Source organism: Dasypus novemcinctus, chromosome 20 (assembly GCF_030445035.2).
Source record: "Dasypus novemcinctus isolate mDasNov1 chromosome 20, mDasNov1.1.hap2, whole genome shotgun sequence".
NCBI classification, from domain to species: domain Eukaryota; kingdom Metazoa; phylum Chordata; class Mammalia; order Cingulata; family Dasypodidae; genus Dasypus; species Dasypus novemcinctus.
In genome coordinates, this window is record NC_080692.1 from 20,140,420 (window position 1) to 20,156,681 (window position 16,262).

Sequence of the window (16,262 nt, forward strand, 5' to 3'; positions counted from 1 at the left end):
CCTTCCTTCACATGACTGGTTCATGAAAACCCTGCCAGTTGGGGAAAGCGTTCACCACCTTGAAATTTTCCAAACCTTCTTAGAGGTAGAAAGGCTCAGAAAAACATAGAAAAACACCTCGCTCTTTAGAATTTTTTCCCCCAAAGTCCAAGGACAAACTTTGGTGGATTTTTTTTCTACTTCTCAGCCTTTCAATATCCAAACAAGTATAATTGTTGAGCAAATCAAGTTATGTACAATTATGTTTATCTTGTTAAACTAACAAAAAACAGTATATTTATAAAGGGTACCAAAAAAATTTCATAATTGTTTTCCAAAAAGCATTTTACAATTTATTTTCATTTTCCAGAAACTGAATCGCTCTATTTTTTGGGAGCAGAGGAGGAGAGAGTTGGGATATTAAAAGTACCTTAGGCAGTTTATGCCCATCTCCCAGCAGTGAATGCTACCTGTCAATTTAATAGCTCTTGCTTCGGTAAATGTTTTTCCATAAAAGACAGGTAATGGAAGCAGATGTGGCTCACGCAGTTGAGCTCCCACTTCCCACATGGGAGGTCCCAGGTTCAGTTCCTGGTGCCTCCTGAAAAATCTAAAAAACAAACAACAAAACAAATGAAGAAAACCAACTCAGGGAAGCTGATGTGGCTCAGTGGTTGAGCACCAGCTTCCCAAGTACAAGGTCCCAGGTTCAATCCCCAGTCCCTGGTACCTCAGAAACAAAAAATAAAAACAAACAAAAAACCAGACAGGTAGTATTTCCTGAGTAATATAAAGTTTCACTATTGTACAATGTTCCTTATGCAAATATTTTTCCAATTTTTATGCATCAGAGCAAAGCTGAATTCTTATTCAACATGCTATATTGAGCTTGAATATATTTTCACCTCTTCCCTGTACTCTTCCAAACATGTTCTGTACCCATTTATTGCTCCCTCCCTGTAATTTTTCTTCAATTTGTTGCCCATTTCAACTTTTACCCCCAAACAGAATTACCAGTAAATGAACTTCCATTTGCTAACGAAGACTAGAATATGAAATATCAGTCCACATTAACTTGTATCTTTCTACACAGACTAAGAATAAAGCAGAAGACAACAATGTTTTAACTGTTATGAATCTTTCCACCAAAGCATTTCAGGATTCTTCTGATTTAAAATCAACTTCAGGGCGGCAGACTTGGCCCAGTGGTTAGGGCGTCCGCCTACCACACGGGAGGTCTGCGGTTCAAACCCCGGGCCTCCTTGACCCGTGTGCAGCTGGCCCATGCGCAGTGCTGATGCGCGCAAGGAGTGCCCTGCCACGCAGGGGTGTCCCCCACATAGGGGAGCCCCACGCACAAGGAGTGTGCCCCGTAAGGAGAGCTGCCCGGCGCAAAAGAAAGTTCAGCCTGCCCAGGAGTGGCGCCGCACACATGGAGAGCTGGCACAGCAAGATGACGCAACAAAAAAGAAACACAGATTCCCATGCTGCTGACAACAACAGAAGTGGACAAAGAAGAACGTGCAGCAGAAAGACACAGAGAACAGACAACTGGGGCAGGGGGACAAGGGGAGAGAAATTTTAAAAATAAATAAATCTTTAAAAAAAAAAAAAAGAGTAAATGGGATTTCATTGGGAGAAAAGCCAACCAAACTCTGAAAACTTGCCATGTACCAGGCACTGAGCAAAGCACTCAGGCAGGGTTCTTAACTAGGTATCCATGGATAGGTGTCAGGGGTTTGTGTAGCTCCCCCGAATAGCATGTAAAACATATAGAAGGGAGTAGATGTGGCTCAACCAGTTGAGCTCCCGCCTCCTACATGGAGGTCCTGGCTTCAGACTGTGGTGCCACCTGATAAAACAAAAACAAACAACAAGCAGATCAAACAAGAAAACCAACTCAGGGAAGCTGAGGAGGCTCAGTGGTTGAGTGCCAGCTTCCCATGTACAAGGTCCCGGGTTCAATCCCCAGCCCCAGTACCTCAAAAAAAAAGATCTATATATGAATATATACAGGGGAGGGGGAAATCTGGGGAAAGGGGGCACAGTTTTTTCAGCAGACTATTACAGGTGTGTGTGATCCATGAAAGGTTAAAAATGTCTGTGTTAGAGAGACAAAGGAGAAAAAATGCCTGAGCCCAGACCTCCAGAAATTCACAATCTACACAAATAACTCTGACACAAGGCAGAGTTTGATAAGTGCACTAATGCAGTTATCAAAAAAGTGCTGTGAGGGAAGGGGGGAGGCACAAGTTAATTCCAACTGGGCCTTCAGCAGCTCTTCCCCTCCTCCCGTCCTGGTTTCAGAACCCAGGAGAAGAAATGAGAAAACCACCAGTCCTCCCCGGACCCAGAGCCCTTAGCCAGCACCTCTCTCTCAAGTAGTCCCAGTAGGAAACTCGAAGTCTGAGGCTGCCTCTGCTTTTGCCAGGAAGGAAAAGAAGGATATCGTTTCCAGGACAATGGATGGGTAGCAAGGAGATGCTCACGCTGAGAACCAGCCATGCCCCATTTTTGCTTCTCCTATCCAGCTCCCATTTCCTGAATTCCTGTGGCACTTGTACTCCTGACATTCTCTGGGTGCTTAACCATGTGCTCTGTTCCTAAGTTATGTGATCGGTTCTAGGAACGTCACCCACCCCACCAACAACCCACCTAGCTAGAGTGGCCTTTTCCTATGCCTCATCCCCTAGCTGGTCTCTTCTCTCACCTCCCCATCCAGTCACTTTGTGCCATTACCATGGTTCATTTTCTTCCAAGAACTCATCATCACCATATGAAATTCCTATCTATTTTTGTGATTAACTGTCTCCTCCTCAGCAGAAATGTAAGCTCCATGAAAGCAAAGACTTGAAATGTCTTCTTCCCTGCTATGGCCCTAATACCTAGCACACTGTTTGGCATATAATGAGGGCCTTGATAAGTACTGTTGAATGAATGAGACCCTGCCTCCCCCTCCCTCTGTATTCTTCTCTAGGAACAGCACAGTCTCCAAGCTTCAAGGAGAAATGAAGGCACTCTTTTCTAATGAGAACATTTTTTGAGATGCTGAGTATACTAGGCAGCCCTTAATGAAAATGATCATGGCCATGGAGCCAGACAGCCAGATGTGCAAACCAAAATTTTAGATAGTCTTCTTTCTATCACCTTCCCTATCAACTCAACCACCTAATTCCATCACCTCATTCTCTGATACATCTCAGCTTTCTTCTCTCACCTTCCTCAGCTAGGCACTCATTGCCCACCCATGAGATCCCTGCAACAACCACCTGAGTGGCCTCTCTACCTCCAAGCCATCCTGCAAACTTACAACAGCTTAATCCACCCAATAATCACAGTTCCTGTGACATAGACGGTGCCCAAAAAATGTTTGAAGGATGAATTACAGGATGAAAAAAGAAAGCACAGCCTTCATCATATCAAAACCCTGCTTTAAAAAAATTGTTGTTCTCTACAATGTCCAAACTCAACAGACTGGTACTCAAAACTCCACAGTCAGGATGCAGCTACCTTTTCAGCCCCATCTCCTTCCTAACATGTAAGCCTTGTCACTACCACCTGGTGTTCCCTAAACGTTTATTTGCTTATGGTATATTCCTTAAATGGAAATATTCACCTTTGCTCATTTATGGTTGTGTACACCAATAATCTCAGACCTGGAGCTAGAGTTTTAGAAATCCAAGCCAAAGGACTTCTCTTGGCAAAATACTGGACGTGCTGGCTAAAATATGACAAACTTTTTTTTGTATAGATAGTTAAATCCAATAAAGTAAATGAAATCTCCAGTGGCCAAAAAGGTGAAGATGTCAAAATCTGAGCAGGAAACAGATGCTAACACTTTGGTGGCCCCTTAGTGTGCCAGGGTGGTGACCAAGTGGCTTGGGCTTTAATGACCACGTGCAGAGAGAAGACTGAGGCCATGGAAGGCAGGGAACTGAGGCTGCATAAACTGGGAATTGTTGAAGGGCTAGTCTTCAGAGGAAAAATGAAACAGGAAAAAAAAAAAAAAACCTAGTCCCTCCTGAGAGCTAATAACCACAGGCATGCCATCATGTAGGTTTGGGGTTCAAGTTTATTTCCAAGAGCCTACAAGTTGAAAAATAACTTCAAGTGTGATTCTGGACTGGCAGTATCCCTGGGGCGCCCGGCAGAGGCAAATAAAGTTTCTCTAGAGGGACATATAATCAGCCCAAGACGCACGAGGATTCCTACAGATAAAATCCAACTTCAGTTCACAATCCCAATGTTGACAAAACACATAAGGAAATACTCTACCATAAGCGAGAGTCAACACACACCCAAACAGCAGAATGAAACTCTCTCCACCTCAAGATAATAGATTAAAGACTATAAAATAAATCTGTTTTAAACTATTAAAAGCATAAGAACATAGTAGTCTTTAAAGAGACCAGAAAAATTTGAAACAGAGCAAATAAAACATATAGTCATCAAAATGAAAAATGGAGGGAAGCAATGTGGCTCAATCGATTGGGCTCCCATCTACCATATGGGAGGTCCTGGGTTTGCTTACCAGGGCCTCCTTGTGAAGGCAAGCTGGTCCACGCCTGTGGAGAGCTGGCACAGCAAGATGACGCAACAAAGAGGAGACAAGCAGACACAGAAGAATGCGCAGCAAATGGACACAGAGAGCAGACAGCAAGCAAGCAGCAAGCGGGGGGCATAAATAAATAAAATAAATCTTAAAAAAAAAGAAAAATGGAGAAGTCTCTCACTTGGATTTCTCTCCCTCTTCCTCATGCCTAATGCAATTTTCCCTGTCTTCTGCTGCTGGCAGTCACTCCTCTGCGATGTACTCCACATACCCATCTCCTGTTTCCCCAGGCCCTCTGCTCAGATGGAATAAACGGGAAGGAGAATCAAGAATTGGGAGTTAAGTATTATTTGTCCCTTGCCAATCCTCAACTCAGAAGTGACATTGGGCAGAGTCAGGAGCTCTGTTGGTTGGCAAGGGAGGGTGTGTGTTTGTGTGTGTGTGTGTGCACACGTGCTTGCACTTGCCTTCACACATCCATCTCCCTGGGTTGGCAGGCAGGATGGAAAGGAGTGGATCAGAGGATTTGTAAGATCCCAGCAGGGAGGACTTTAATCCATGAAACAACTGCTTGTATGAAGACCATGTTGCAAAGATGACCTTGGAGGCCAAGAGGAAGAGAAGCACTGGGATGGATGGCTGCCACCCTGCAGTTCAGACAACTGAGTCTTGAAAGACCAGTGCCAGAGAGTCAAAGATGAACTAATCCCTTGGCCCTTACAGTGACCTGGAAAAAATTCCAAATCTCACCCTGAAAGAGGCATCCCACTACAAAGATTATAAACTTGAAGCCCTCAAGAGAACAGGGGCTTTCCCAAGAACCCACAGTAAGCCAGTTACAAAGCTAGGAGTTGAAATTAGATACCTGCCTGGCGCTCCTACCTTCCAAGGAGCACATTCTCAAGAGTGGGCTCAAAGGCGTGCTTTGGTGCCCTGGTATACCCCAGAATACCTCCCATTCTCAGCAAAATCCTTGAATCCCACCCCATCCAAATCTGCCTGGGACAGGGATGAGAAGATGGAAGCAGCACTATAAACATCGCAGAGAAAAGAGTGGTAAAGAGTATGTATTTGGTTGCAGGTGCTGGCCTCGGATGGCTTAGTGACTACTGAGGAATGGGCATAGCTGGGTCATGGACTGAGAGGTGCATGGAGCCTTGGTAAAGGGCCAGTTAAGGAATGCATTCATCCCTGCCTGGCCAGCAAGTCTCTATTTCCTACGAGACTGTAAACTCTGAGAAGGAAGAGGTGGGAACCAACATTCAATGAGTCCCTAATAGGTGCTAGGCTCATAGTAGATCTAATAGCGTCCCTAATCTATTCTAGGCTCGTTATGTTTCCTTTGTTCATAAGAACAGATGAATCAACTGAGGCTTGGAAAGGAATAAGCACCTTATACAGGGTCCTACAACTGGTGAGTAATAGAGCTTGGATTTGAACCTTGCTCTGTCTTCAAATTGTGTAATTTTTCCCCCAGGAACCACCAAACCACCTTTTCATCCCACTCAATCTCCCACCAAAAAAAGTACATACTTTCCTAAACATTTTTCTTTAAGTTTTAAAATGAATCACCTTGAGATTCACCAAATAAATACACAAAAGTTGGAAACAACATACCACTTCATTTCTTGGGCATTTATACATAAAATCTTTGGTCTGTCTGTAATGTCATTTCTTTTTTTTTTTAAGATTTATTTTTTAAATTTATTTCTCTCCCCTTCCCCACCCCTCTCCCCCAGTTGTCTGCTCTCTGTGTCCATTCGCTGTGTGTTCTGTGTCCGCTTGTATTCTTGTCAGCAGCACCCAGAATCTGAGTCTCGTTTTGTTGCGTCATCTTGCTGAGTCAGCTCTCCGTGTGTGTGGCGCCACTCCTGGGCAGGCTGCCCTTTCTTTCGCAGTGGGCGACTCTCCTTACGACGCACACTCCTTGCGTGTGGGGCTCCCCTACGCGGGGAACATCCCTGCGTGGCACGGCACTCCTTGCGCGCATCACCACTGCATGTGGGCCAGTTCATCACACGGGTCAGGAGGCCCTGGGTTTGAACCGTGGACCTCCCATGAGGTAGGTGGATGCCCTATCCATTGGGCCAAATCCACTTTCCTATAATGTCATTTCTTTATTCCAACCCCTGCCTTCTGGGGGGTTATCTTCCCAGAACCTGATGGCACAAAGGCCAGTTTTACCTGCTATGGAATGGGCCAGAGCAAAGGCTCTTCTGGGCCCCCTCGAAAACACAGCTTAAAAAAAATGGGTGGAAGAGGCAGATAACATCTCTCCCCCAGGCCTCGGGTTTCTCATCTGTTAAGAAAGGGGCTGCATCTCTAATGTTTGTGCATCCATAAGCCGTGGTCAGGCAGTGGCCACAGATCTTTGTGTTCATAATGTTCTGAGATCTTCCAGGTTTTCAGGTGGTAGGTGGCCACATAACAAAGTTCAGGTCTCTGCCCTTCCTGGCCAGTCCCTTGAGTTGTTTTATCAGTAGTGTCAGGGGTACTCCAAGTTTTATTGAGATTTCTTTGTATTTATGCTATTGTTTTCAACAGTAGCTCAGGACCCAACCTCTGACAGTAATTTCTAAGCTTTTAATATTCTGAAAAGGTGAACATTTATTTTTGAATATCATTCACTTTTTCATACCTGAATAAAGACAGAAAAAGACATCAGGACAATAAATTTTCAGCTTTTTATTTTTATTTAAAAAAAATTTTTGGAGGTACCAGAGATTGAACCCAAGACCTCATACTTGGGAAGCAGGCACCCAACCACTGAGCTATACCTGCTCCCCTTTTTAATTTTTTAATCTAGAATTCTTGTTTAAGGAATTCTAGAATTCAGCATCTGCTTATTACTGCTTATTATACCAGATTTCTTTTCTTTTTAATGATGGCTAGGTCAGGGAGATAAAGTAATAGGAGATTGTGACTTTCTTCTTCATGCTTTTCTGTATACCATAGGCACTGTCAATAATTTCTTTTATGCCTTGACTCAGTCTAGGAAAAAATGAAATGTCTTACAAGGACCATAGAATATAAAATGACATAAATTAGAAGTAATTGTGAGAAAGAAAAAAAAAGTGAGGAAGGGGAAATAAAAGGACAGGCATAAAATTGATACAAAAATCCTTTATATTTTTCTGCAGATGAGCAAAAAACTGAATTCCAAGCTTTCTGGTAACCAACACAAAGGGACAAGCCTGAGTGCTTATGCAATTTACAAAGTCAGTAAAAAAATGTAAACTAATTGCTCAAGAGACGCAAGAAGCATTCTTTTACACAGGTTGAGCAACAGTTCTCAATTCCATCCTTGCAGCAGGTCTAACGGAGAATTTCATAAGGCTATATATATCTTAGAGCATTTAGGTCTTTGGTCTTCCCTGGTCACCCCTTAAGTTTTCATTAGTTGTATCAGGGTATCTAAAGCAGAGAAAAATTTATTTTACAGGGGATGACGCAGCCCAGATACATAGCTGTCTTTTGGTATAGTCAACATGCATTATTTTTATAATCATAACAAAATAAGTATTTTAAAAATAAATCAGATACTGTAAGATTCCATTTATATAAAGTAGAAAAACAGGCTAAATTAACCTATGGTGATGATAGGAATTGAAAGGGAGCCCAGAGGGTGCTCCTAGGGTGCTGGCAACTTCCTGTTTGTTCATCAGGGTGCTCTTTACACAGGTATGTTCAGCTTGTGGAAATTCATCAGGCTGTACATGTACACCTCGCCATATGTATAACATACTTCAATCAAAAAGTTAAAAGCAAACATACTCGGAAGGGGTTAAAATGGGAGATCTTATGTTCTATCTATGTTACCATAAAACAAACAGGGGAGCAGGTATAGCTCAGTGGCTGAGCGCCTGCTTCCCATGTATAAGGTCCCGGGTTCAATCCCTGGTACCTCCTACAAAATAAAACAGGGAGGACCACAAGGACAATTTGCACATTCTGTTTTCTAAAAAAAAAAAGGTGATCAATATCAGGAATTTTGTAGTTAAGAAATAAAAATCTTTAGCATAAAAAATAAAATTACATAAGAAGTCACAAGAATAAATAAATAAATATATATATATATATTTTTTTGCTTATCTAATGGATCCCTTTACTATTTAAAGCAACACTTATTATAACTAAGAGACTGTAAAAACTTAAAAGATCTGTCACGAGTGCTCAGCATATATAACATATTGGGCCCAACGCCCCTTAGGTGCCCCATCCAAACTATCCTCACCTCTTTCAGTTGTATTTTTAATATTGGCTAATGCGTGAATCTATTCATTATGTCGGCCACAAAGTCAAAGGAGGATTTGTCTGAAAGCACAAACAAGGTTGGCCTAGTTTAGACCTCGGCCACCCCTACTAGATAGGAAGAAAAGGGCTCGTGGAAAATGAAAGGGCAGTTTTGAGACTGGTGGAACTCAGTGCAGGAGAGCTAGACAGTGAGTGGCAGAATCCAGAAAGAGCCTCCAGGCTCCCTTCCAAAGCAAACTCTGCGATGGCGGCTGCTCTGCTCTGCTCCATAAAGCTCGGCACTGGAGGGCATGAACAGGCTCCGCAGCCTGGAAAATTACTGCAGCACACCTACTAGCCGCTCGGGAAACCCGCACACACAAACGGCAGCTTCAGAGGAGCTTGTACTGCAGCCACGCCAGGCGGGGCGTCGGGACAACTCAGGACAGGGACCAGCAGGCAGGCCCGCCTCTGAGCAGGCGAGAGTGGGAGTCAGGGGTCCCAGGACCCCGGGTGGTGGACAGCATAAGAGGTGGCAGACTGATGCTGGTGAGATTCCATTCGCCACGTCAGAAGAGGGAGTGGAGAGATGTCACATGCTCCATCCTGATACCGATAGTGCCAGGCGAAAAGCATTTGTTCTTGAAGGCTATTGTTGGGTATACGTGTTACGGCATAAGGAACAAGAATTCCTAGGTTCTATTCTTGGACCCGTCGCTGGTAAACAGACTCTGCCAGTGGAAAGTAACAGGAGCTGGGAAATTCAGAGTAGAACATCCATAACCAGAGGCCTAGGGCCTAGCAGGTGTCCAGAATCGAATCCTGGGTTGAAGATACACGTGGCAGCTGAGTGACTAGAATGTCACAGCATAAAGAGGTAAGTAGGCCACAGGAAACGGAGCGAGAGGTTCCATGGAAGAGGGGCAGCCCAGGCAGGGCCGAGTGAGCACAGTCCCGGCCCACAGAGAGCAAAGCAGCAGTTAGGCTTGCAGTCCTCACTCGCCTCTGCTCTGAATGTCGGTCCTAAGCCAGGCCGTGCCTCCTCTGCCCACACATCTGTCTCATTTGCTTCGCCCTCTCCCCCCCACCGCGTCTCCGATTACGGCTAGCCTGCGTTACCTCTGTTACTGGAGGGTTTGTATCCTTTCCAAATCTGAGTGGCTGAGATGACCCAGGGCCAGGGGGCCTGCCGGACATCTATGGGCGGATCTCCCTTGGCCCGCTCAAAGTCAACTGGAAATCGCCAGGGCCAACCAGGGAGATTCATTCCAGATTTAAGGCGGTCAACGCCGATTCGGTTCCTGAGCTTCGGGAATTTGGGATCCAGCAGGGAAACCTGGCACTTAAATGGAGACACGCCAGCCCCAGCCCGGGAGGTCTAGGAAGAGACTGGAGCGCATGACTGCTGCCCTGGTTGTGTCCACATGTGATCCTGTGGCTCTGGTTGGTCTCGGCAGTAGGTCAAGTGTCATTTTAGCTCAGACTTGCCTTCAGGCAGGTCCAATCTGAGCAAATGGGTAGAACTTGTTTAAACCTGCCAGAATGGAGAGTCTAGTGGAGACTAACAATCTTTTCCGAGTGCTGTTTTACAACCAAAACACACTGGCCCAGCTGTATGAGTTGGTAAAGTATTGAAACAGTTACAGACGTGTTGGTAAAGAGTGACTGCCCCAAGTCCTCTGAGAGCCCCGCTGCCACCCTGCCCCTCCCAGCTGGCTTCATGTCCCAGTGCCAGCCACAGCAAGGGTCCTTCAGGACCCTGCTCGAGCACCACCTTCCCATCCCAAAAGCACTGTTAAAGTTTTAGGCTTGCCTGTTCCATTCCACAGTGCTACCCTATTCTGAAAGTTTCAACTGCTTTCTGTTATCAACCAAACAAAATCTTCTCTTTGAGGCTGTTATTCAAAACCTTCCATCATATGGTACCAGCCTATAATCTCCTTCAGAGCCTCTGCTTCACCAACATCCCCAGACACCAGCCTTTCCCTGACTCTCGGCCTTTGCTTTTGCTGGAATAGACTTCTCTTTCAGTATCACTCACAGTCTTCAACCGAGGCTTCAAGATCTCCTCATCTTCAGGGTCTCCTAAAATATCACCACTTCCATGAAATATTAGGCAAAAGAGCCATGTCCACTTTCCAGAACTGTCACAGCACCATCTAGGTTCTACATTTGTAAAATGTAATGATTGTTTTATTGTTTTATAATTATTTTTATGTATGCACCTGAACCCCCCTCTCCTAGAAAGAAAACTGAAAGGGCAGAAACCAAACACTGGTCATGATATCCTCTAAATGACCTAGCCAATGCCTCACTCCAGGCATATGCTAAATAAAAACTTGTTTAAATTAAGGATCAAACAGCCCTTATTCTTTTACCCAGGAGATTCATTTTCTATCTGTTAATGATTTGGGTTGTTTTTCCCCGAAGCTACTCCAATTGTGGTCATATCCTTTTCTACATATGGAGCCCAAATTGCACATCACTCATAACTTAAACTACTGGGTATTCCATGAAGACGAAGCAGGAAGCACGGTCCCCTGTCATTACTCTACCACCCTGGAGTCTGTGACTGCCATCTCTCCATATACTTCCGGCAGCGCTGGATCAATGCACCAGCCAAACGGGGACAGGCAAATGAGAGGTTCTTGGTAAAGTAGGCTGGCCTTGTGGATGACAGGAAAACTGGTGGAGTAGATTGGCAGGGAGCATTAGAAAGAGGAGGCAGGGTGGCTTGCTGAAGGAAGAGCCAAGGCAGGGGCTCTGGTTGCTGTGGTCAAGCCTATGGGTACAGTCCTGGGAGGGGCAGTTTTACCCTCCGAGTTGCTGAGTTGCTGTTGGTATGCCTGGGTGTGGAGGAAGGAAAGCTAACACCCCCCTTCCTATCTGCATTTCCCAATTTCCCCTCCCCTACTCCTCCTCTGGAGTGAACAACTTCAAGCTGGCAGTGAGATCTATAGGACAAGAGGAGACTTTGGTGCAAGTTGTCTTAGCCTCTGACCTACAAAAATGGATGGGAGACATGGAGCCAGAAACCACAGCCATAAAGGACTATGTCAATCTCACACCAAAGGAAAACTAAAAAAAGGGAAGGATGCAATGCGACAGCCCACATGAAAATGTACCCTGCACAGGGGATGGGTTTCAGGGTTCTAGGGGAATGAGAAGATGAAACAAGTGATCCATCAGTGCCCAAGCTTAGACTCTCATTAAAAATGGTGGTTAGGGAAACGGAAAGCCATTTCTCGAATATGAACTGGGGGGGCATTTTTCTGGAGAAGGGTTAGTTTGGAAAAAGAAATGGAAGAGTAAGGAAATCCAATCAGAGAGTTAAGATTCTCCTCAGACTCAATGATTGATAATGAGACAGCTGACGGCGACAGAAGTCGGGAGCCACTGAGTGAGATTAGAATTATGGCAAATTGATATGAGGTCCCTGGGGAGAAAGAGCACTTGAGGTAAAGGAAAACTTGGGGGCAGGGGGGGAAAGAGTCATTGATTTCAGGGTCACAAAGCAACAGCTTTCCTGTGCATTTTTAATTTGTGCAGAGGATCCCATTGGCTACCACAGAACCAAGATGGTGGCCACATGAGGAAGGGCTGGACCAAGAACAAGGCAAGGGATATCAGATTCCTCCTCACAGCCTGCGCCTTTCCCAGGGGAGAACAAGGCCCAGAGGAAGGAAGAACTAGCTATGGGGAGGCAGATTTTGGTCCTCAGAAGAACTCTCCCACTTAGCTGGGGCGCTGGAGCAGAGCTCAGCCTTCCTCAAGATGTGCTGAGCTCTCTGGGCCTATAAAGCTCAAGTGGGGAGATCGTTCAGTCTTAGTGTTCAGGCTGAAAGGGACCTTGGAAATTCTTTAGGCCAGCTTCCTCATTTTACCTGAGAAACTGTCATTTTCCCCTTGATTCCCTGGCTAGTTAGTGGCTGGGACAGTTTGGAAGCCCGGTCACCCAATTTACAGCCAGAATTATTTCCACTGCCTAGAGTAAGAAGTTGGGCCAGAAATATACCAGCCGGAACCTCAGAACAAGTGGGTAGTAATCCCGGCGCTGGCCACAGGAGGAGGGAAGGCACCACACCCACCTCTGGGCAGTTGACAAAATACGTGTCAGAGTGTCTTCCCACCATTCTGAGTTTACTGAAAGGGGGGAATGAAGGGGGGCTGACAATGGGCTGTAACTCTGAAGCCCCTTAGGCTTGGGAAGAGCACCTGTTACTTGTGCCCGGTTCTCCAATTCTATTTTGGGTTATTATATTGACCTTTTACAAGTCCCTGAAGCTGGGGGCATTGGGCTTTGTTAGCCCCATCAACAGTAAATTGAAAATCACTTCGGACAGCCGTGCCTGTTGAGGTAAAAAGGAAAAGAGCTCCTTCCCTCCTGTTTTCCTACCAGGACAGGGAGGTGCAGAAAGGTTACTGGCTTTCGTTAAGAGACTAAATCCAGCCACCGCCTCTTTGCTTGTGCTGCGGGCCGTCGTCTCCTGGAGCAGGACCTGGGGAGTCTGGCAAATTCCGCTGGGTTTGTACCCAGCAGGACGAGGAGGTGGGGCGGCCCGGGGAGGAGGTGGGAGACCTGGAGGGGGCTGGGAAGGGAGCGCACGTGGGAAGCGGGAGGAGAGGTGGCTCTTGGAGGTATTGTTTCCAAAGAGCCCCAGAAGAGGCAGCAGGAGAAGGAACTGACGGCCGGAGAGGAGGCAGAGGTAAAAGTTTGGGCCGCGGTGACCGGCGCGCGCGGCCCCGGTGGAGACGGCCGAGGGCATCCCTGACACACATTCCCAACCCGCGCGCGAACCACGCGATTCTCTTCCAGCGGAGTTGAAAGCCTGTTTCCATGCGACAGACGGGGACGAAGCCCCGAGGATGCCGCGTTCGCACATGGCCCGGCGGGCAGGCCGGCGCCCGGCCCCTCAGCTCCGCCGCCCCTTCTCTCGCCGAGGGGGCGGCGGGGCGGCGCCGGGCACCTGGAGAGGAACCCGAGTTGGAAGTCGGGTCCGAGGATGGGAGGCGGGTCCCCCAACGCGGCAGCACCCGGTGCTGCCTCCCCCCCGGCTCCTCCTCCCCCGAGTCCCCGGCGCTACTTACTCCGGTTCAGGGGGTTCCCGCCGCTCTGGGCCGAAGCCACCAGCTCCAGATACAGAGTCCAGAGCCCCAGGGACACCAGGGCGAGCGCCAGCAGCAGCCGGAAGCGCCTCCGCAGCAGCCGGACCGGGCGCACGAGCAGCAGGAGCAGAGCCGCGCGGGGGGTCCCCATGGCGCGGCGCCCAGGCGGCCGCCGCCAGCGCGGGCTGCGCCCCCGCCGGGCCCAGAGTCCCGGGCGCCCCTCGTGCCAGCCCCAGCCCAGCGTCTCAGGGCAGCGCCGAGGCCGGGCGGCCCGGCCGCTCCCCCGCGGGGCCCCGGCTCATGCTCCGGGCTCCAGGAGCCGCTCGGGCAGCGCGGGCGCGTGTCGCCGCCGCTCAGGTCGCCCTCTCGCCGGGAGCGGAGCCCGGCTCCTCCTCCCCGGAGCCCTCCGCTCGGCGCCGCGCTCGCCTCTGCTCTCCACGCCTCTCTTGGTCGCAGCTCCCCGCTCCCTCCCTCCTCGCCCGCTCGCTCGCCGGCTCGCTCCTCTCGCACGCGGCCCCGGGAGGAGGGTTCCGGAGGTGCCGCCTGCGCGCCCGGGCGCTCGCTCCGCTCCCGCGCCCCGGCGCTACCTGACGCCCCACCTGTCCCGCCCGGGCCCGGGCCCCGCCCCCGGGGCCCAGGTGGGCCCCGCCCCCGAGTGCCGGTGGCAAGGTAACCGAAACTCCCTAGGGTGGCCAGAGACAGAAGCAGAGAAGAGGTCACCGGTCCCTCCACGGACTGGGGATGCGTGGGAGGAGGAAGCGAGTGAGAGGGAAACTGAGCCCAGGCGCTTGACGGGGCAGATCCGCTGGCAAAAGTAAAACAGAAACTGAGCACACTCGGGGGTTCGTGTCCCGATGACACCGCTTTGGCTTCATGGAGGGTCGTTCGTGGCCCCGTAGGCCCTACTCTCTACCTGAGGTATCAAGAGTAGACATGACAATAGTTGTGGCAGTCAATTCAGCCTCCCACTCACCTTCCAGGTCAGGTATGAAGACTATTCTTTCCGTCCCAGCCTCAACCACATCTCCGAGAGGCACTGGGAAGTTATACGACCCCCCTGGGTCCAACCTCAGCTAATTTTTTTTTTTTTTTTTTTTGGCAGGAAAAAAAGGAAGAGGAAGAAAGGAATGAGAAACAAACTCCCTCTTCAGGTTGAAAGGATCATTAAGATATTCTGCATTCCTGTTCTTGGCATCCTGCAGTAAAACATTATCTGACTTTAAATGAGATAATTTAGGTCCAGAAGGGCGAAGTGAATTGTCCAAGGTCATTCAGCTAACAGTGTACGTGTAGTTTTGTTTTCCACTCTTTCCTGGGGAAAAGAGTCAAGGGGCTGTAGAGACAGTGGAGGATGAAGTGAATATCATGCAAATGCTCAGAACTGAGTGCTGTATTTTCTCTTCTCTGCTACGGTAGATGGTCTATAGACCAACAGCCTCTCCTGGATTCTATTGTAAGTTCCTGACTAGCTTCCTTTGCTCCACGACCCCAGCCCAGCCATCCTCTCCACCCTTGCTAGATTATAATTCTCTTTTAAAAAAAGATTTATTTATCCCTTCCCCCTCCTTGTCTGCTCTCTGTGTCTGTTTGCTATGCATTCTTCTGTGTTTGCTTGTCTTCTCTTTAGGCAGCACCTGAACCGATCCTGTAGCTCTCCAGAGTGGGAGAGAGGTGCTCAATCTCTTGCACCACCTCAGCTCCCTGATCTGCTCTGTCTCTTACTGTCTTTCCTGTGTATCTTTTTGTTGCATCATCTTGCTGCACCAGCTCTTGACTCAGGCCAGCTTGCCACGTGGGCCAGCACTCTGCTCGGACCAGCTCTGCATGGGCCAGCTTTCCATGTGGGCCAGCTCACCACACGGGCCAGCTTGCTTCACCAGGAGGCCCCGGGAATCGAACCCTGGATCTCCCATATGGTAGATGGCAGCTCAATTGCTTGAGCCACATCCACTTCCCAGATTATCTTTATAAAATTCTGTTGTGCATACATATACCTGCACAAAAATATTTAATGGCCTCCCAGAGCTTAGCGATGCAACTATAAATCTGGAATTAAGACTTTCCAAACCTTTTCCAGCTTTATCTGACCATTTGAAATCTGTTCCAGCTAAAACAGGTCCAGTACATTTTATTCTAGCTTGTCAAGGTCAACCCTTTCTTCAACATCCATTTCTGGTTCTCTGCAGCCTTCTTGAATCAGCCCAGTCCTGAGCAAGCAACCTCTTTCTCCATGGAGCTTTAATAGAACTTACTGTCTGTCCCATGCACTGATATGTTGAGACTTACTTTGAATATGTCTTGCTTTTCCAACTTTATTCTAAGGCTTCAAAAGTGGGCCTTTGCATCCTCAGCATGTAGCACAATTGAGGCAGGTTAGTACAGTGGGAGGGGG

General features: G+C 47.9%; 1 protein-coding gene across 1 annotated transcript in view; it reads right to left on the reverse strand.

The window, feature by feature from the left end:
- Window positions 1-14,032, reverse strand: part of B4GALNT3 (beta-1,4-N-acetyl-galactosaminyltransferase 3) — a 98,718-nt gene extending 84,686 nt beyond the window's left edge. The window contains exon 1 of the mRNA XM_058282561.2: window positions 13,853-14,032. Coding sequence (XP_058138544.1) covers window positions 13,853-14,021 — 169 coding nt within the window. The 5' untranslated portion in view covers window positions 14,022-14,032. The remainder of the gene's footprint in view (window positions 1-13,852) is intronic.
- Between the last annotated feature and the right edge of the window lie 2,230 nt (window positions 14,033-16,262).